This window comes from Oryza brachyantha, chromosome 11 (assembly GCF_000231095.2).
Source record: "Oryza brachyantha chromosome 11, ObraRS2, whole genome shotgun sequence".
In the NCBI taxonomy this organism is placed as follows: Eukaryota; Viridiplantae; Streptophyta; class Magnoliopsida; order Poales; family Poaceae; genus Oryza; species Oryza brachyantha.
In genome coordinates, this window is record NC_023173.2 from 12,744,705 (window position 1) to 12,766,809 (window position 22,105).

Sequence of the window (22,105 nt, forward strand, 5' to 3'; positions counted from 1 at the left end):
AGCTTTTGGAGTGCAAGTTTTTATTCAACTACATACTTCTATCTCACATTTTTTGAACCCTTTTTAGATAAAAATTTGAGACCAATTCAAACAAACGATGAAGCGTTTGGAATGGAGAGCTCTGCCAAAGCTAATTGCTAATGGCAATATTATGAAGAAATCGCTGCGATAAACAAAAAAGTGTACTATCCTGCAACACTTCGAAGAAATTTACTGCAAACAAGCTAAATGTATAATACAACAAATTTGGAAAAAAAAAAGTTTGCAATAATATATCACCCCATCACCAACATATAGGACTAAATTTTACTTCCTCATAATAGAGTATTATTGTACCGTTAACTTTTTCGGAAAGGTGAATTATTATTAAACTACAATTAGTAGAAAATTCAACCACAATAAAAAAATAAGTGATAATTACATAATTTTTTAAATAAGACAAACGGTCAAACATATGCCAAAAAAGTCAACAGTGTAACCTTATAAAATAGATAAAGTAGACGGTTAGACACGGCTTTATATTAAAATATATAGGGAGTTTATAATTAGACGCTGGTCCTCCAACATTGGGTTTGGCTCACTATAAGATCCAACTGCTCCCACATGTGTGAGCTTTGGTTGCACTAGCCAGATGGTCATGTGGGTTGTGGTCATGCTCAAAGCACAAACACAAGGTAACCATTTGGGCTAGTGGTGGAGATTTTCTTGCCTAAGATTAGTAGAGGATATATTGAATTATTGATCAAACGATGGGAATTAAGATGATCAAAGAAACTACTGCTGCCAGTGATTTAGTTAGTTAAATGGGCGATGGGGAGTTGGACCCACACATATCATATCTAACATGTGATACCTTACTTATATATACTTGTTTTATTATTTTCTTAACAGAAAGGATAGGTTATAACTTATAAACACTCCTTTCGAAGAAGATAGAAGCAGTAATGGTGAATTTGCCACTCTAATTACTCTTATTATGAATTTCGTAAATCATCAGTTGAGCTTCATAATATTTAAAAACAATTAAATTTATATAAATAGCCACATATGGCATCAAATAAAATTAAGATAAATATTCCTTAAAAAGAATAGCTAACACATTTCATGATAATTATATTTTTATTTGTTTTCTATAATATACCTTTTATCTGCAGCTCTGTAGACTAATTTTTTTTGGAACTTTTATTTTAAAAATAATAATCAAAACTAAACCACTCCTAATCAGGGGTGCAAAGGGATCGGATTCTGACAAACCGTGATCATATGGTAACCTAAACAATAATTTTTAAGTGAATTTAGAGTCAGTGTAGATGATGTATGGATGCAGATACGAAGCGGATTATTTTGCATGGCAGATGCCATGAGGAACCAGTTCAGAAGCATATTAAAATTATTGGATTTGATGTGTCTGTATGTGTGTGTGGGGGCACGCGTGCGTGCACGCATATGCAATCAATACAATTTTAAGTCATCACTATGGTAGGCAACAATGCAACGACAAATATCCCGAACACTACATGGTAAATAAATTAGTACTACATGATGCCCAATTATCCACAAACCATAGTCCATACAAATACAACAAATTAGTATGATGCAAATTGTTACTATGGACGATATATAGCATAGGACACACAAGTTATGGTCTTCAATTATAACGTTGAGCGTTTATCGGACTTAGGCTGAAGTGGTTGCATGGGCTAAAAGTCAAATTAGCCACAAAATAACTACCAGTATAAGATAATCCGCATAAAGTATCATATAATCCACAACTATAAGATATTACTGATACCACATTTGCATTCGTATCTACTAAATATATTGAAAACATTTACCTTATCCTCACCTCGGACAGATTCGAAGCGAATCGAATATTATCTGATCTGTTTGCACCCCTAGTCATAATCTTATTTCTAAATCTAGCACAACAACACTGACACACCATAAGACGACATAAGGGGTGCATTGTTATTGTGCCACACCAGTATAACTGGTATAGCCACATAATGCAATCATGTTGCCACGACTATTTTTTTCTTTCGAAAATATGTGAATAGAAATTTATTGGACTTTAGTTTTAAAATTAGAATCAGGTCGTGTTCGGCAATGGTTTACTTATCCAACGTAAAAACATAGTAATATATGACTACATTATTAATTAATTATTATATATAAAATTTAAAAATAGATTAATATGATTTTTTAAAGAAACTTACCTATAATTTTTTTCAAAAAATCGTACCGTTTAGCCATTCAAAAAGTATACGGACGAAAAACGAGAAAATCTAAGGTAAGTAAGGGCATGCACAATCTATGAAGCCCTAACAAGGATCTTCACCTTACAAATAGGATGAAACCCCTCACAGGCAACTTTATCCATAGCGCACGTAGCTTTGAGTGAGGCATTAATTAGTGGGACCGAATTCCTTTTTACTCCTCTCTCTCCGTCCTTTCCCCTCCTCTCTCCCTGTCGCTCTCCCCTCTCTCCCTCCTCTCATCCTCTCGACGGCGGCCGATGCTCAAAGACGAAGCAGCGGCGGGCGACAGACCAAGCTCAGCGGCAGCGAATCGAGCGAGGTGGGCGCGGACCGAGCCAGCGGGTGGTGGATCGAGCGTGGAGGTGGCAGATCGAGCCCGGCGTGCCGGACCGACCCCGGTGGCAGCGGACCGACTCGAGGGGCGGCATTTTCACTGGTGAACTTTTTCTTCTCCCTCTATTTTCGTCGCCTTTTTTTCTTCTCCCTCCTACTTTCTCTGACAAAGCACCGATGTCTTCTACAGAGTGCGGGCATCTTGGTGGGGGATGGTCTATGGTCGTCCATGACCATCTGACAAGCTTACTTCGACATGGCGGGCTAGAGCAGCGTACCATGTCGGATCACTATGCATGGCCTAAGAGGGGGAGAAGGACGCGGACACGATCTTATCAGAATTAGTCCACGAGTCATGACAAGGACGATCGTGCACAAAGCCGATGGGATTTGATCGGGACAGACGTCACGGACATGGCGTGGCGTGACAGTGATTCCTCTAATCATCCAATATTCCAATGTGGAAGGAAGCAGCATGAGCTTAATTAACAACACATCGTGTAGATCAGCTGTGCGTGCGCCGGTGAGCCACCGACCCGTGACGTCGCGTATGCGTCCGCTGGTTCTGAGGCGTTTGCTGTTTGGTAGGGCGCAGCGGATCCGGACGGTTCTTTAAAAAGGATCCTGTGTGGGGACCGACATGTGGGGCCCGCTCTGGCGGCTCCTTATCCGGAAGAAGCCCCACCGTGGCACGGGGCTGATATTCTTATGTTGATTTTGCGGCTGAGACCTTGCGATCGTACTAAAATTCATGTGATGCCCCCATGGTAATCAGAGAGTAATTAAGACGGCAAACCAAACGAAGAAACTGGCAACGTCCATAAATGTTACGGATAATAGGTTTTCGAAAGTATAAGATTGAAAAGTTCTCTTTTAGTTACTTCAATGATTAACTTTTGAATTTTGAATTGATTAAATTCTCTTTCTAAATGCCCTCTTCATGTTTTTTGGCGCCATTGACTTTTATGCTTATATTTGATTATTCGTCTTATTCAAAAATATTATTCAAATATATAAAATTATAATTCATACTTAAAGTTCTCATAATAATAAATTAAATTATAACAAGTAATTAATAATTATATAATTTTTTTTTGAAAAAGACGAATAGTGAAACGTAAACATAAAATTTAACGGCGTCACACGAAAAACATGGAGGGAGTATATGATTAGCTCTAAAATTATTGGAATGATTGGAATCATATGAATAAATGCATAAATGCTTATAATATGACTTCAAATTTGAACACAGGAAATGTTTACATCTTAGAAAAGAGAGAGTAGCCAACTAGCTGGCATGGCATTTCACAAGAAATTGGTTTAGGTATAATGTCTTTATTAAATGGTAGTGCCCGTACCTCACTAGAAAAGAAACACTCACGTTCTGACAATGACTTTGCCTGATGATTGATCAACAGTGTAGGCAACGTTCATATTAGGAAAAAGTACGAATTACCTCTGAACCATCGTGGTCAGCTGAATTACCCCCCTAAACCCGAAAACTAGACATTGTTCACCCTGAACTTTCAATACCAAACAAATTACCCCTCTCAACACAATCCAGAGCGGTTTTGTCACACGTGACGTACATGTGGCAGTCCGGTCAGCATTTTATTTTTTTTAAATGGTGGGGTCCACATGTCATAGCCCTAAACACACACACTCTCTCTCAGGCTAGAGGGCGAAGGGGGCGAGGGCGGCGGGCACTCGACGTGCAGGCGGCGGCGGGCGGGCGCGCAAGGGCGGAGGCCGTGCGAACGAGGGGCTGGCGAGGGCGGCGGCCATGCTCACGGGCAGGCAGGCATGCAAGGCGAACGACGGCAAGGACGGTGGGCGGGCGCGGAAGGGCGGAGCCCGTGCGGACGACGGGCTGGCAAGGACGGCGGCCGTGCGCACGGGGCTGAGAATGGCGGCGGCGGGCGGGCGCGCAAGTACGGACAGCGAGCAGGTGAGGGCGGCGGCCGTGCGAACGGCGTCGTGATTGGCGCCGGGTGGAGGCCATGCGGATGGGCAACAATGAGCGGGGGTGAGGGAAACGGCGCCGAGCTCGTTGACCCGCCGTTGTCGCCCACCACCCGTCCCTACGCGGCGCCGTGTCGACGGTGGAGAAGGAGGTCATCACCGCCGCCGCTACGACTGGAGCCGGCCGAGCTCATCGACCCGCCGTCGTCGCCCACCAACCGCCCCCACTCGTTGACCCTCCGCCCTCGCCTGCCCGCTGTCCGTGCCGAGCGCCCGCCGCCATCGCCCTCCAGCCCGAGAGAGAGAAAGAGAGAGTTTAGGGCTATGACATGTGGGCCCACCATTAAAAAAAATGAAATGCTGACTGGACTGTCACGTGTACGCCACGTGTGACAAAACCGCTCTGAATTGTGTTGAGGGGGGTAATTTGCTCGGTATTGAAAGTTCAGGGTGAACAATGTCTGGTTTTCGGGTTTAGGGGGGTAATCCGGCCGACCCCGATAGTTCAGGGGTAATTCGTACTTTTTCCTTCATAGATTTTGTTGTTATGCTTATCTTCTTCTTTGTAATTATTTCATTGGAGTGTTGTCACAAGCTATGCATATTGAGGTGTTATACTATTATTAGCATGGCTATTTTGTGACACCATAGTATTACAACCATTTTAATTAGCATCACAACCAACTCGATAATGTTGATATAGCGGTACTTGTAGGCCTCTCACCTCTAGGCGAATGACGTCTAAAGATGACATAAAATATGTGCAAATGATACACACCAATGATCATACGCCTTGACTCTCTCAAGATAACAGGGTCATATTACATATTTTTCTCCAATTTGTTTTAATTGACGCTATGTACTTTTGCATCTATATTTAAATGATTGTCTTATTTAAAATTTTAACACAAATATGTAAATTATAAGTAAAATATCTTTAGTAATAAATCAAACCGTAAAAAAATATTAATAATTATATTTTTTAATAAGACAGATAACCAAACATAAACCCAAAAGATAAACAGTGCCAAATATGAAAACACAAACTTACCTTTTACTTTAAAAAGGGTCGAATGGCACATATCCCAGGACATAATTTGGGTTCCATTTGGCCAAACTGAAGAACAAGTTCATGGTCAAGTACCCAAATTCCAGCCAAAGTGAGCAAACTTTTTTTTTTAAAAAAAAGAAATAAAGTAAAATTGAGCAAACTTGGATGGCCACACTGAAAAACTAGAATAACCGCAGTAGAAGCCGACGTGGCACGGCGAGCTTCCCAACGACCCGCCCGGCACGCCGCGGCCACGGGCGGCTGAGCCTCCGTATCACCGACAGGTCGGCCCCTCCAACCCGGTCCCCTCCTTCATTAGTACTAGCTCACTCCACCCCCTCTCCTCCTCTCGCCGGCCGACGACCTCCGCCTCCGCCTCTCTCTCTCTCTCTCTCTCTCTCTCTCCCCTTCCCCGCCATTCTAGAAGCTTCCGGAGGGCGCCGCCATGATGGGCGCCGCCGCCGCCGCAGCCCGCCTCGCGGCGCTCCTCCTTGTCGCGGCGGCCGCCGTCGGGGAGTGCGTGTACGTCCCGTACAACACGTCGGCCGGGGTGGTGAAAGGGAAGCTCAACGTGCACGTGGTGCCCCACACCCACGACGACGTCGGCTGGCTCAAGACCGTCGACCAGTACTACGTCGGATCCAACAACTCCATCCAGGTTGGTTTCGGGCGAGCTGAGCGGGCTGCGGCTGCCCCCGCGGTCCGTGGAATTTCAGCGAATTCCGCCCCGTTTTGTGTGTGTGTGTGTGGGGGGGGGGGGGGGGGATCAGACGAATGGCCCGGTTCTCGTCAGAATCGCGTTGCTTGTTTCTGAGAAGAAAATTTTGGGGTTGTGTTTTTGGTTGCAGGGAGCGTGCGTGCAGAACGTGCTGGACTCGCTCGTGCCGGCGCTGCTCAAGGACGAGAACCGCAAGTTCATCTATGTTGAGCAGGTAAAATTTTAAAAAAAGGGGGGGTGAATCCCGTCTTTGGATGTTTTGGGCTTGTGATGTCAGCAGTTGAATTTTGAGCCGGTTGGAGTTGAAGGTGAGGAATTGGAGCTGCTGGTAGGAAGCAATGTAGGACTATCTGTAACCATATTGATGTTTCCAAAAGCATTTTCTAGCTGAATTCTACGAGTTGAAGTTATAGAAGCTATTTTATATCCAAAAATGGTTAATGCTGCACTGTGAGGATTTTTTTTTTGTTTGGGTAGGAAGCAATGTGTAATGTAACTACTTGTTATATTTGATTTTCTTGACCAATAGCTTCTTTGGTTTTTAGGCATTCTTCCAGAGATGGTGGAGGCAGCAGAATGACATGATTAAGGATATAGTGAAGGGGCTCATCAGCACTGGACGGTTGGAATTAATGTACGGTCTTTCATGTCCTAGTGGTCACTCTATATGTTGCATTGGCATCATGCCTGTATTCTATACTGAATGACACAATATTTCTTGTGATATTGAAGAAATGGGGGAATGTGCATGCATGATGAGGCGGCTGTGCACTACATTGACATGATAGACCAGACTACGCTTGGGCACAGGTTCATCAAGGAGGAGTTTGGTCAGGTTCCAAGGATTGGTTGGCAGATTGATCCATTTGGGCACTCTGCAGTTCAGGCTTACCTCCTAGGCACAGAAGTAATCCACTGAACCCACGGTGACATGCTTCCAGACTCCAGAGTTTAATGTGACTTAAGTGCTTTCTTGGGCAGAAACTAACTCAATTTCCTACATCGTGCACTGCTACTTTCCCATATATCCAGTATGCATGATAATGAACTCTGCTCTACCATTATAATAGTAATTAGTTCTCACCCATCATAGATAATTATGTGTCAATAATGTCAATATGTATACCTTGCTATCCCCCAAAGTGTGATGTCACATAGAGTTTTTCTTGACCATACAAAGTAGCTACTGAATCTACACAAATTAGATTTACCAGAAAAGGAATGGCTCAGCTAGAATTTTATTTATGTTTCAGGTAGGTTTCGATGCTTTTTATTTTTTCCGGATTGATTACCAAGACCGTGACACACGAAAGGGAACAAAAGAACTTGAGGTTGTGTGGAGGGGCTCCAAGACCTTTGGCTCATCAGCTGACGTAAGTGACCTCTTTTTTCACGGTAAATGTTACACCTCAAATTGATGTTTACTCTGGGAAATACATATTTTTTATGAATACACACATTTTTTTACAGATCTTTGCTGGCATCTTCCCAAAAAATTATGAACCACCTCCTGGTGAGTTTTACTTCGAAGTCGATGATACTTCCCCAATCGTCCAGGTAAACTAGTACCCTACTAATGCATATCGTTCAACACCATGCACAAACTTCTACATTCCTTTCCTCTATGCAGGATGATCCCCTTCTTTTTGATTATAATGTTGAGCAACGGGTGAATGACTTTGTTGCTGCAGCTATAGCACAGGTAAATTAAACTCTATGTACACATTTTTTTCATGCTGATTTAGACTCTCCATGGAGCCCTGCGCATTGCATGGAAACCCATTAGTCTCATGTTGATTGATGCTACTGCAAAGCACAAACATCGTATCAATTTAGACTCTCCTATGGTTTGACAGGCTCGTAACTTACAAATGGCACTTGCTGCTAGCAGGCCTGCTCTTTCTATTATGATTTCTATGTCTATGAAAGCTCCTTTGGCTCCAGCCCCATAAGCTATTCTTTCACCAGCACTGCACCTACGAGACGACTATTGCTATTATTTTTCATTGCCATTCTTCTTCCTACTTCTAGGGGATCTGTAAAGAGAAGGGACAAAAAAATGAGCTAAAGCAGGATGCAGTTTTGGTGTTCTGTATTTCATGATAGTCGATCATCCTGCTCTTAATATTCAAAGATATAAATGGCAATGTTTTAACTTGAAGTTATTGTTCTACTCAATAATAAGATGTTCATCCTAATTCATGCTCCTTCCTTTCTTTTCTCTAGGCAAATATTACAAGGACAAACCATGTTATGTTTACAATGGGCACAGACTTCAAATATCAATATGCAGAAAGTTGGTTCAGACAGATGGACAAATTAATTCACTACGTTAACAAGGTTAAGATGAGTATGAATATTACAAGTGCTGACTATTGTTTAGCTACTTTTAGCTTCACCATGAACTTGAAGTTGTAATGATGATGTTTTTAACATGTTCAATTACCACAGGATGGCCGTGTCAATGCTCTGTATTCAACACCTTCCATTTATACTGATGCAAAACATGCTGAAAATGTGCCATGGCCTCTCAAGACTAATGATTTTTTCCCGTATGTTCTAACTTTATATTCATAATTGGTATGATCAACTTCATTTTTGTTGCTTTCACAAGCATATGACTGTATTTCTTCCACCAGGTATGCAGATGACCCAAATGCATACTGGACTGGTTACTTCACAAGCAGACCTGCCTTAAAACGATATGTTCGTGTTATGAGTGGATATTACCTGGTAATGTGACCATCTTTATTCTGGCATTCAGATGTGCAATTTCAGTATGATATATTTTCTTGGTCACTTGTTAGTTTGTAGTGTTCATATATATAATATTTTATTTGTTGTCACTTTTCAGGCAGCTAGGCAGTTGGAATTGTTTAAAGGGAGGAGTAACTCCGATCTCACAACAGATAGCTTAGCTGATGCTTTAGCTCTTGCTCAGCATCATGATGCTGTTACAGGAACAGAGAAGCAACATGTCGCAAATGACTATGCAAAGAGATTGGCAATTGGCTATACAAAAGTGAGTTCCCAAGAATATTGCTGATACATAGCTAATGTTTTCTTTTGGGGTTTGATTGCTTCAATGAGTTTGATCCGTTTACAGGCTGAGAAGCTGGTTTCATCTTCTCTCTCTTGCTTGAGTCAGTCAGGTTCAAAATCACATTGTCCGGCCCATACAACGAATTTTGGACAGGTTGGTGTGCCTCTTTGTGTGTGTGTGTGTCAACCCTGAAACTGATTGGAGCCAGCTCCCTTCCCCTGTAATGCATGTGGACCACTTTCCCAACTTCCATTGTAATAAGAGATGCTCTAGTTTTTTACTTTTATCATTATTTTTACATTTTTAAACTTTTATATTATATCTCCTTTTCAGTGTCCGCTCCTAAATATTACATATTGCCCCCCTTCTGAGATAGACCTTTCTCAAGGGAAGAGTTTGGTGAGTTCTGTTCTTAACATGCACATTCATGACTCTTTTCAAGATAAACTACTAGTGTTCAATTAATGATTGCTATTCTTAAGGAAAAAAAAATGTAGCTTTATCTTTTCCCTGCCTTTTCTGTTACAGGTTGTGCTTGTGTACAACTCTCTTGGGTGGAAACGAGAGGATGTCCTTCGCTTACCGGTATGCAATTGTAATTCCCAGAAAAGCAAGACACTTTGTTGTTTCTCATAGCTCGCCATATATCAATCCGAATTTTCTGCTTACGGCATTATGCCTAAGATGTGTGATGCATTGTGCTACTACCATGAAACTGCTTTTACTATAGATGGAGAATTAATATGCCAATTCATGGAATCAACAGGTCGTCAGTGATTCAATTGTTGTTCATGATTCTGAGGGAAGAGAAGTGGAATCACAACTTATACCTATAGCAAATGCATCTTTGCACATGCGGGAGAAACATGTCAAGGCTTACCTAGGCATGTTACCATCTGCAAAGCCGAAGTTTTGGCTTGCTTTTCCAGTTTCTGTGCCACCTCTTGGTTTCAATACTTACTTTATATCAAGTGGGAAGAAATCAGGTTAATTGAAATATTTCTTTTGATTATTCTTCTTGCCAACATTAATTAAAGTTACTCCTAAGTTTGACATTTTTTTTTCTTAATTCACGGTATATATTGCAGCATCAGTCTCTTTGATGTCCACTCTGTACCCATCTCACGGAAGTGAGAATAGTAATATGCAAATTGGGCAAGGACAGTTGAAACTTCAATATAATACAGCTGGAGTATTGTCTCTGTACTCCGACAGTAAAACCCAGGTAATATGCCAAAGCTTAATCATTCTCTTCAATCAGGAACCTTTACATTTCATTATGTTCTTGCATTTTCTTTCATCATAAATATATGAAGTTGTACTCATAAGATTACCTATGTTGTAGCTACTAGCTGTTAAGAATAAATAAATTATTTTCCCTAGCAGCTCAAATGTCCATTGCTTCTTGCTTGCATATGATCTGAACTCACTTGTACTAACCATCATTAATGCACTGCAAGGTTGAAGCTAATTTGGAGCAGAAGTACAAGTATTACATAGGACAGGATGGAAATGGAAGTGATCCTCAGGTGCAGTACAGATTATATAAATAATCTATTCAGCAAAATTGACTATAATTGATGTTTATTTTCTCTTTCCTGTATTGTAGGCTTCTGGAGCATACATATTTCGCCCTAATGGCACAGTTCCTATCATGACTAATGGACAGGTATGAAGAAGGGATCCTTTGCCTTGGGATTCCCATAAAGTTATTTTCAAGTATAACATTTACACTACAGCATCTATTGAGAGATTTTAAAAATATACATGCCAGTCTTACTTGAATATATGTTGCCCACTTCAAAGGTTCCTCTCACAGTTTTCCGTGGGCCCATATTGGATGAAGTGCATCGGCAGATTAATTCATGGATATATCAGGTTATTTCCATGAGAGAATTAATTGTCTGAATCATCATTCATATACTTTTATTTATTTCCTTTTTGTTCTACACCTGAAGTTTTTCTGGCAAATCTTACCCATTGGTGATATATAGAATACTTGAAACATAGATTTTATTCTATGCTCTTAATCTTTGTTAATGAATGATAAAGTATTGTTTTGTTGTTGCTGTTTTCCTTATGCTTGTTTTTCTATTCTTTGTACAGATCAACAGAGTTTACAAAGGAAAGGACTATGTGGAGACTGAATTTATAGTGAGTGCTGTATCAATAAGATGTACCTTACCTTGCATTGCCAAAGATGATTTCTTTAAAGGCTGTACGATTTTTCAATTTGCATGATGATTTGTTTATACCCTGTTTATTTATCTACTTGCTGAGATTTCTTACAGCTGAGTAATTAATATTTTTATGGATAGGTTGGACCTATACCAGTGGATGATGGAAATGGAAAAGAAGTAGCTACTGAAATTGTTACAAACATGGCAACAAACAAAACATTTTATACTGATTCCAGTGGACGTGATTTCATCAAAAGGGTATGATGTGTCCTCACTCTTTTCTCTCGTAAAGAATATCTACAGTTCATTCTTTACATCAGTTATTAACATAATCGTGGTACTGGGAAATAAACCAGAAAAAAATTATGTGAATGCCCTCCTATTTATAGTTTTGGAAGGGACGAGAACTAAAGAATACACAGGGGATGACTGCAATGAAAAATGCATAGCATGATTGTACAGGGCAATCCCACTTTGTGTTAATATCTAAGGTGCTTTTATTACAGATACGAGATTACCGGTCAGAGTGGAAGATTGAAGTTCACCAGCCTATTGCTGGAAACTATTATCCTGTGAGCTTTTTTTTTTCTCCAACCTCTTTATATATTTTTCATTAAGTGTACTAACATTGAGAATTTGGTTTCTTCCTAATCATTTTTATCATTAAATCTGTATCTGAAAGCAGCCATGCGTAAAATTTGTGTTATCCACACAGTTTATTTATGTATGGCTTGATTCTTTTCAAAGAACCTTTCGGTCTTTTGGTTATTTATTCCACTAAAATATGATAACAACAACATATAGTGATAACCTAACAAGTCCAGTGATCTTTACATAACTTTTAGTTATTCCACTAAAAGGGTTACTGATCATTACAGAAAATGAGAAATTGACATGCACAAGCTAGATGGTCTTATAGTTCACTCAAGCCTCAATGTTTGAAGAAATTACAAATGTTGTTCTTACTTATGGTGTGATATAATTTAAAGAATCTAGCCATTGTTTGCTGTGTAGCTCCGCAGGTAGTTTTATTTTGGGGGAAATTTATGCCCTTGATGATGTTATATTTACTTTCAGGTTAACCTTGGCATTTATGTGGAAGATGGCAGTAGAGAGTTATCTATTCTTGTTGACAGGTCTGTTGGAGGTGCCAGCATAAAGGATGGACAGATAGAGCTAATGTTACACAGGTATATCCTCAACTCAAACAACGCACTAAACAATACTTTGTTGCTTCTTTCATATTTTTGTTTGGGAACATATCAGGTGATAATGTAGAAAACTCCACTAAAATCAAATGTGACCTGTCTAAGATGGTGCATATGTATCTTTTTTGTATCTCACAAAAGAGATGTGTTTATTCTTCAACTTTTCCATGAATGCATATCATGCCACTGCTGACAAACTTTGAGAATTTTTTTGGCATTTGGGAAAATTTTCTTTTTGCCACTTGACAAATCTGTACTCTCTCTTACGCCATCAAAATTTTGCATTTCTATCTTTTACCACCATTCTGTGTATTTGTTGCTCTTTTGCCACTATTATTAGTCCAGATCAGTTGACCATCATATTTATCTCTAAATGACCATTATACCCTTAAGAAACTTAAAAGGGCATAAGAAAATCTAAAAAACAAGGGAAATACAATTTATATTTTTAGTTTTTAAAGACTGTATGGAAACTTTATGGTACAATAATTTTCATTTAATCCCGAAATGTTTCCACATATAGCTTAAAAATGAAACGTTTATTTTTATATCCACATTAAGAAAATAAATGCACATACTTATGTGGTTTAAATTGTTTCATGAAACATTTAAGAGCCACATCATTACAATAGAGAATTTAATAATAATAATAATAATTCGCTGTTTTATATGAATCTACTATTGGTAATATTATGGCAATTGTTAAAATTCCAAGTGGGTGCAATATTTTGGAACATCTAAAGGGCATAATGGTCTTTTCAGTTCAAACTTAGCGGTCAACTGACGTTGACTGGATGCTGATGGCAAAACAAAAATGTGCACTGACAGAAAAGTGGTAGAAAGGAGAAATGCACTTTTTCGATGGCGGAAGAGAGAATACACTTGTAACGAGTAATAAAAGGAAAATTGTCCCGTGTAATTTTTATTTAGTGGAACTTACACCATTTTTGCAAAATTCCTCGTTTACATGTAATATTCCCTATTTAAGTATTTGCTTTTTGTCTACCTCTGAATGGTTAAATCATGGTCACTCTTTGTAGGAGACTACTTCATGATGATGGTCGTGGTGTTGCAGAGGCATTAAATGAAACAACATGTTTTGATAATCGGTGTGAAGGACTAGTTGTAAGGAAAAGAAACTTACTCTTGCATCCCTGTTTAGGATAGAAGACAAAATAAGATGTTAGGAACTGATATTTATCCACAAAACAAGATTTTAGGCACTGATATTTATCCACAAAAGGATAGTTAAAATAAGTTAAAGTAATATTAATATTTCCACCATCTTGAATTATTTTCGTACCTATACCAAAGTCCTCATGGAATATAAAGTGAAGATATATTTGTTGTGCCAACTGACACTAGAGGTGGTTTTTTCTTCTATAATGTTCTAAAAAACATTTATTGTGTGAAAAATACAATGGGAAACATCTTACTATGGTAATTCACAGATTGAAGGAAAGTATTATCTCAAAATTGATCCACAAGGAGAAGGAGCTAGGTGGCGCCGGACATTTGGCCAGGAAATATACTCCCCTCTTCTTCTTGCTTTTGCAGAACAGGTATAAAATGGAACTTGTATATATAAATAATTGATCAAAAGGTTATGTTAGTTTTGAGCATTTCCTCACTGTTTACTCAGGATGGAGGCAATTGGGTGAATTCACATGTTACGAAATTCTCTGCAATGGACCCAACCTACAGCTTGCCTGATAATGTTGCACTGCTTACCCTTCAGGTATTTGCTGTGCTATGGGCCACTGTTGTCATACTAAGTAAAAGTAAAAATGTCTATGCTTACTCTCAATACCATAATAATTAATAGGAAATGCTTGTCTTTTCACCAAGGACTACATTGAAAGCTTTCTTTCTTCTCTAGCCTGAGTGCCAGATGGAGTACTTGATAAGAACTAGAGTTTGTGGGAGCCAGAATTATTCCCATCTTTGGTTATGGACTACCCAACTCTCTCTAATGTGGTCCCTTGTGTAGTACTTCCTCCGTTTCATAATATAAGATGTTTGACTTTTTTGCTTATAATGTTTAAGCATTTGTCTTATTCGAAAAATTATAGAAATATTATTTATTTTGCTTGTGAGTTACTTTATTATCAAAAGAACTTTAAGCATGACTTGTTATTTTTTATATTTATACTAAATTTTTGAATAAGACGAATGACCAAACGTTGCAACCAAAAAAGTCAAACATCTTACATTATGAAACGGAGGTAGTATAATATTTTATATTTATTCTTGACCATTTGCAATGGTGCAAGCTAGTCTTTATGTTGGCCCCCAATCCTGCTTGATTTCATTGGTTGCAAACTATAATTAGCCAGTTTTTTTAGAGAGAAATAATTAGCTAGTTAGCTACACGATAAATGTGCCTGTGTACAAGTGTGTCAAATGCTTGTGTGTTGGACAGGAACTTCAAGATGGAAGTGTTCTTCTGCGGTTGGCTCACCTATATGAGGTCTCACTCTATCATCCTTACTTTTCCTTGAAATACCTTAATTGTTGTTTATTTTCTGAGTCTTGTCCTGTGCAATTATAGGCTGGAGAGCATAAGGATCTTTCAGCTCTGGCTAGCGTCGACCTGAAGAGAGTGTTTCCAGACAAGAAGGTTATTGCCATCACATTTTCTGATTTACACCCAAGTTGAACTGTTGATACTCAACCATTGTCAACCTTATTCGGTTATTCCATCCCCACCGCTCCAGATTGGCAAGATTGTGGAGACCAGCCTATCAGTGAACCAAGAGCGTGCTGCCATGGAGAAAAGGAGGCTGAAATGGAAGGTAGAAGGGCCTCCTGCTGATGAAAAGATCATCCGGGGAGGCCCTGTGGATCCTTCTAAGCTCGTGGTCGATCTTGGCCCCATGGAGATACGCACATTCCTCATCAATTTCTCCCAGCAGTCCGGCAAACAGTTGATGTGAGCATTTGGAAGGGGAGGGGTGATGGCGCCAATGTTGTATTTTTAGGCTGAGTTGTCTTGGTGATGAGCAATAAGAAATAATTTGGCCATGATGACCAAAGGCGGAAATGCAGTGGTTGCATGATTCCAGCCACTGAACCTGCTTGTATCTTGTAAATGAATTTGGCTTCGCCTTAAGCTGAGCTCGGTTTCAGTGAAAAGAGGAAATGAGGTGAACTTTTCGTCTCCATTTGGTTCTGGACAGCTGTCGTCCTGTGGAATTTGGGGCATGTGCAAAATAATCTCCTATTCAAATTTCTTTCCATCCATCCTACCCTCATCTGCCCTTTTGTCTCCGCTCATTCTAAATTCATTGAGAGGCACCAAACTCTCTTCTTAACCTTTAGTCCGTGCTAAACACCATAGAAATATTTATATTTTGGAATAAAGAGTATTTCATAGCAATATGAAATAGAACATTGTGAAATGCATCATTTTTAGTGTTTCTTGAAATATAATAGTCATAATCAATATTCCTACGAAGGCCTTAGCTAAGTTGGGTAGGTGGCGCTAGTAGCAGTTAGTCCTGAGTTTGACTCCTCGTGGTACGGTATCGATGTGAAGTTCTTCTACGCTTAATGCCCAAGGGTTGTCTTACCCCCGTAGGTTAAGTTTTCATTTTATAATCAACATTCCCAAGCATGTTAATCTCGAGTGCTATGGATGCAAAGCATTAACTCTATCTTGTAACATGGGTACCATGGTAGAATGCAAGTATGACTTCAATAGCTTTAATTTAGAAAAACTCTGTTCTGCCGATGCAAGTCACACGAATGGTCAACAAAAATCTATATGCAATAGTTGCATTGGAAAGAATAACCATGCCGCTTCGATAACTTTAAAATTTTAATGAAACTTAGTTACCTACCAGGGTGATTTAGCTTTTCTAGAGAAAAAAAGGGTATATTTGTAACTAAATTTTTTTATAAATAAAACTTGTATATATGTGTACTTAATGATCTATGCCAAGTCTGAAAATAACCTATAAGGAAAACCCCAAGATCTACTCTAAATTCAAAGTAAAAAAATTAAAATTTGGTTTATAAGTATAAGTAAAAGTGAAAAGATAAGACTGATTTTCTTTCTTTCTGAATAAATGAAATAGTCAACTCTACGTGCAACCCATTAGTATCCATATTAGATTGTTGATGGCCTAAAAGTTAAAATACAATATAAACATGTCAACATCGGCTTTATCCACATGGCAGGAGTAAGTGTAGAGACACCAGAACATCTGCACGTGCGGAAGACGTGACAGTTTCTGCTGGTAACATCTGACAGGCAAGTGTCACGTCTCTGGGAGCTAAGACGATGGACAAGACCGATCGATGGACATGGGTTTCTAGGACATGTGTCAGCTGCACCTCTAACTTACCTGTCCCGAGTCCCTACACCAGCGCGCCCGGATACCATGCGCTGGCAAGAAGACGCTAGTCCTAGGTGTTAAAGGCCTAGAGGTAGGGCTAACATAACTAGCCCTCCCCCAAGGCTATAAAAAGAGAAGATAAGCTCTGTAGGCAAGGGCAAGCAAAAACAAGAACCAGAAGAGCACACTTTGTAATCACAATCTTCAAATAGTAAGAAAATAGGAGTACAGTATTACACCTTCGAGTGATCTGAACCTATATAAATCCCTTGTGCATTTTCTCATCTTGGGCAGGGCATTAAACTTTAGTCTTCTGCTACCTTGCATTTGCTTCCTGAGTCTTCTCGGAGCTAATCCTTGAAGATCATATGAGGGATTAGCTTAAGTAGCACTCAACCGCGCCTTGACTCACTGGCTCTTAGATGAACCTCAAACGGGGGCTCAAGCTTCCCTGCCACAGGAGACCGCTTCCTCCACACTTATAGATACGAGATGTAAAAATATAATATTTCGGTACACCACATTCCATTATGTTTGGACTTGATTTGTGTAAGACGTTTAATAAAATGAAATTTTATTTTCTCTTGAAATCTCTAGTTGCCAAACAATCCAAATCCTCACTCATATTCTAAGAATCAAATAACCATAGAATCCACAAATGTACCAATAGATGGGAAAATTAGCTTTGTTAGATTTTTATGAGTTAGGTAACCCTGTCTAATTTCTTATAATCTTAACCATAATGGTAACTTATTTAGCCTATGGTTTTTTTACGAAAGATAAATAAAAGATTATCTGATTTTTCTATAATTATTTAATGGTATAAATGATAAAATTAACCCTAATAAATCTAGGAATATACTTAACATGATGAGATAATGAATTTTTGTATTCAAATTTTATGAAAAAAATCATATCATTTAGTAGTTTAAAAATATATACGTAAAAGTCGAGAAAGAAATGATAATAAATAGAGGGTATAAGATAGCCTGAGCCCTCTCATGCGTTGACAGTGACCCGCACGGATGAAATCATGCGTTGACAGCCGTCAACAGTCAACCATTCCAAGAAGACGAAGAGAAGGCAACCCAAAGCTCTAACCCTCCCTCTCTCATCCCATCCATGGCGGAGCAGCCTTCCTCCTCCCCTGCTACGGCCAAGCCTCCGCCGCGCAAGAGGCCGCGGTACCCGGATGAGGCGGAGGAGGAGGAGGAGGAGAACGGCCTCACCGGCGGAAGCTCGTCCCCCGGGTCGCCGGCGGGGTACATCTTCATGTGCAGTGGCGCCACGAAGCCCGAGTGCTACGCGCGCGGGGTGATGGGCCTGCCGCGGGGAAGGCTGGACGCCGTCTCCCGGATCAGGCGCGGCGCCGCGCTCTTCCTCTACGACTTCGACGCCAGGCACCTCCACGGGCCCTACCGCGCCGCCTCCGACGGCGGGCTCGACCTCGTCCCCGCCCAGGTAACTTAACTCGCTGCCCCTGCGCCCCACCCCACCCCCCCCCCCCCCCCCCCGTGTCCTTCGTCTGCAGCGGGAATGCTGAATGCTGTTGGGTTGTCCCGCGACTGTGATAATTCCGTTATTGCATTCATTGAGAATTTTGTAGAATTGGAATTGGTAATCGTTTTGTACAGCTGTGGTTCTCACGGAATAGGGATGGATGAGCTGTGATGGTACGTTCGGCTTGTCACTTGGTAGTAGTCTAGTAATATAAAAATAATAACAATAATGTACGATTGAAGAGAATAAAAATTCATTTTTTTTATTTGCAGGAGTGCAAAACTGTGCCCCTTTGTTCTATTTCGCACACCATTCATTTTCTGTTTGCTCTTATATTTGTGAATTTCTTCTGTAATGCCAAACATAGCAAAGGAAATATGGACAAACATTCATGCATCTTCTTGGTTTTGGTGTTCCTTGAATTCTAGAATGTATTTTTGTGCTACGTTATTCATTTCTTTGAAATAAGGGAAGGAACTGGGAATTCAAATGACCTGCTATAATGGTATTCGACTTTTTTGTTGTATATAGCATTCATAAGTGAGCATCTATTGATATCTTATTGCAAATATGGCGATTTGTAATGTTTTAGTTATAGCATCTATTGCGTAGAAGCACATTTCAAGCACATTGGATCAGATCAGGTGACAGTCAGTCATGTTCATTTTACTGGTTGGTAGTTTTGCAGAATGTTTTCGTCACTTCTTTCATGAGTTAACCAACAGCCTATGGCTTGAAGAACCTTTGCTGTGGTATGTGATTTAGTCTAACACTGGCCTACTGGGGTGTCGGCCTGCTATGGACCATGCAATTGGGCTGCAACACCTTGCTGGTGTAATTCAGCAAAATTGTGGAGAGCTTTTGTGGTCTAGGACTGCTGGATCTAAGGTTAAAGATGAAAGGAAGTTTTTGTGTTAGCCAAATACCCAAATGTTGTAGTGTGTTTGTAATAAAATATCGTAAGTTGTAAAATTGCAATGATTGCATACATACCACGGAATAATCTTGTTACTATCATTATTTGCGATGTTTCTAAAATATGAAAGAATAACAATTGCATTTACTTGAAAATCTTTTTCTCCTTGCTTCTGTCTTCATCTCTTCTATTCAGAACTATGTACAGTACAGTGAATGAGGTGACCAAGACAAACTTGCAACTTATTAGCCATTATGGGTCCGATCCAAGCAGTGCGACTTCAGCACCTGAAGCAGCTCCGACAAACTCAGAACTAGTTTGTAATTCCGGGGCAGTTTTGACAAACTTGCAACATGTTAGGAGTTATGGGTCTATGCCAAGCAGTCTGATTGGAGCTGCTGCACATTCATCCGAGGGAATCCAATTCTATCAGTCAGCTACTTACATCACTCATACACCTGGAACCTACGCTTATGGAGCTTCCTCTGCGATCTACTCCTATCCGGGGAACACAGCAACCTGTCAGGGAAACAATGTGGCTGCTCCATCAGTATATGCTGTCGCTGCACCACCAGCATACCACTGATTACTCTCTATCCAATTGATGTTTCTGCTAACATGACGTCCCCAGACCAAGTGCTGCTGCTTCATCCTCTTCACATGCCACACGCCACTTGATAAACAGCCGATTCAGACCATTGATGGTGACCATCACCTTGCCATATAATTTTGTGCCTGAGTTATAGACAGATTTGTCTCTTACCTGTATCTTGGGTTGATTGATGGCATCCCCTGTTAGCTACTAGTGTATCTGTGAAGAGGACAAGCTTATATGTAAATAAGTTTTAGGCTCTACTTGGCTCCTAATGAACATGAAGAATCTTTATTTATACGTTAACAAGTTTTTGATATGCTTGGCTCTTGATGAAGATGAAGAGCCTTTACTTATATGTAAATAAGTTTTACACTGCAGTTGGCTCCTGATGAACATGATGAATCTTAAGTTTTGCAATGTATGGAACATGATGAATCTTAAGTTTTGCACTGTATGGCGACTGCGGAGCCTGCCTTCAACTGAAAAAAAATTATTCTTGTTCCCAAGTTTACAAGAAATGGAAATATTGGACTGCACCAAGTTGAGGTTGAAGTTATGGCACCTAGAGCTCGTCCATAGGGTATCTAGAGGGTCTTAATGATTAATTAGAGAATCTTATAATTATGAAACTTGTAGAAAATGTTGTTTATCTAGCTATGTCTAAAAATAGTTAGCTTTTCTTTTAGGGGTTGTCACTTGTAGAAGATGTTATCTAGCTCTATATTTACCTGTCTCCTATGGTTCGACGTTAGTGCTCTTTTGATTTGTTACTTAAATTCCTGGTAGATGAAGTTCTAAGTTTTGTATTATGTTTTAGGCCCATCTAAATAAAATAATAAAATTTTAGTGTATAAGCGAAAGATGTAACTCTCTCTGTAGATTTCATCATGGTTTCCTATCTAATTTAGACAATAATATGGGTTAAATTTAGTGTTGTAGGGTAACTGCATAAGCTACTACAAGCATGGAGGAGGGTTTAGCCGTTTAGCACGATGACATGGAATCACTTGCACGCTATCAGATTAGCGTCGGCGCTGGCGTGCCGCCAAGGTCACCGGGCTCATCGCCAACGCGTCATGGGCGCATGCAGAATCGTGCATGTATGGTTGTCCACTCCTCGTATCTATACTATTTTAAATATTATATTTTATATCTATACTACTTTAAACGTGGTGGAGAGTGATAGTAAATCTGCTATCACATTGTTTTTTATAACATTTTTACAAACTAATCCCTGCCTTTTTCTAATATTATGTAATAATCTAGATTTGATTTAAACAAGTGATATTAGCATAATTGATAAAAAAATATTATGTTTTGTAATATATTTTCATAGCAAAGATGGGTATTTTGCTAGTACATAGGTATGTTTTCAACATGAATTTAGTAAAAGTATGATGTTGATTTTCGTCTCTCGGAGGTTAGGTTAGGGAGTATTTGTGTGTGCATGTGGTGTTGCATGTATATCGGTGTAATCTAAAAAAAGAACAGCTAAGTTTTACACGTAAACACCTACTAACCATTGATACCTTAGATTATCACCTCTTATCCTAAGTGGCAAGATTAAACGGATGTTTCTTGATAAGTATCTAGTAATGGCGAACAATAGTGATACATGCCCACATAAAAAAAAAACAAATAATTGCAATCCTGAACAACTACATGGCATGCAACCACTGCATTTGCTGATAAAGTTGTCCGGTGGCGACGCTAGCAGCAGCAGCAGCGTCGCATCGGTAGAAGTACAGTCCGAGTGTGGCCTCTGATTGATAGGACGATGTCGACGTATACAAAATTCAGATCCAACTATGCTTCATCGACATGCTTTTTCAAAGGATCGAAAGAAACTGCAATTAACATTTTAGTCTTTTTAAAAACTTATTTTATAAATAGATCTCTTGAAAAACTTATTGCACACGGATTGAAACAAACTGCAATTGACATTTTGGTTCTTTTTAAAAACTTATCTTATAAATAGATCCCTGGAAAAACTTTTTGACC

General features: G+C 39.7%; 2 protein-coding genes across 4 annotated transcripts; both read left to right on the plus strand.

Annotated features, from left to right (window-relative positions):
• Positions 1 to 5,926: 5,926 nt before the first annotated feature.
• On the plus strand, positions 5,927 to 15,915 carry LOC102717035 (probable alpha-mannosidase At5g13980). Its single transcript, XM_006664964.2, has 29 exons — positions 5,927 to 6,262; positions 6,453 to 6,536; positions 6,868 to 6,956; positions 7,055 to 7,229; positions 7,576 to 7,695; positions 7,793 to 7,879; positions 7,953 to 8,024; positions 8,549 to 8,662; positions 8,774 to 8,874; positions 8,962 to 9,055; positions 9,177 to 9,344; positions 9,429 to 9,518; positions 9,699 to 9,764; positions 9,894 to 9,950; positions 10,132 to 10,351; positions 10,454 to 10,590; positions 10,826 to 10,894; positions 10,975 to 11,034; positions 11,172 to 11,243; positions 11,472 to 11,519; positions 11,684 to 11,803; positions 12,052 to 12,117; positions 12,623 to 12,735; positions 13,794 to 13,878; positions 14,205 to 14,315; positions 14,396 to 14,491; positions 15,176 to 15,223; positions 15,305 to 15,373; positions 15,471 to 15,915. The coding sequence occupies exons 1-29, from the start codon at positions 6,050 to 6,052 to the stop codon at positions 15,687 to 15,689; spliced, it is 3,063 nt and encodes a 1,020-aa protein (XP_006665027.2). The 5' UTR covers positions 5,927 to 6,049; the 3' UTR covers positions 15,690 to 15,915.
• Positions 15,916 to 18,167: 2,252 nt separating this feature from the next.
• LOC102717312 (B2 protein-like) lies at positions 18,168 to 21,069 on the plus strand. 3 transcript variants are annotated; one of them, XM_040528844.1, is made up of 2 exons: positions 18,168 to 18,554; positions 21,036 to 21,069. In XM_040528844.1, exons 1-2 carry the CDS (start codon positions 18,216 to 18,218, stop codon positions 21,054 to 21,056), a joined length of 360 nt encoding a protein of 119 aa, XP_040384778.1. In that variant the 5' UTR covers positions 18,168 to 18,215; the 3' UTR covers positions 21,057 to 21,069. The 3 variants fall into 3 exon arrangements, with proteins under 3 accessions (XP_040384778.1, XP_040384777.1, XP_040384776.1); XM_040528843.1 differs by lacking the exon at positions 21,036 to 21,069 and adding an exon at positions 19,705 to 19,807; XM_040528842.1 differs by lacking the exon at positions 21,036 to 21,069 and adding an exon at positions 19,274 to 19,693.
• Positions 21,070 to 22,105: the final 1,036 nt, after the last annotated feature.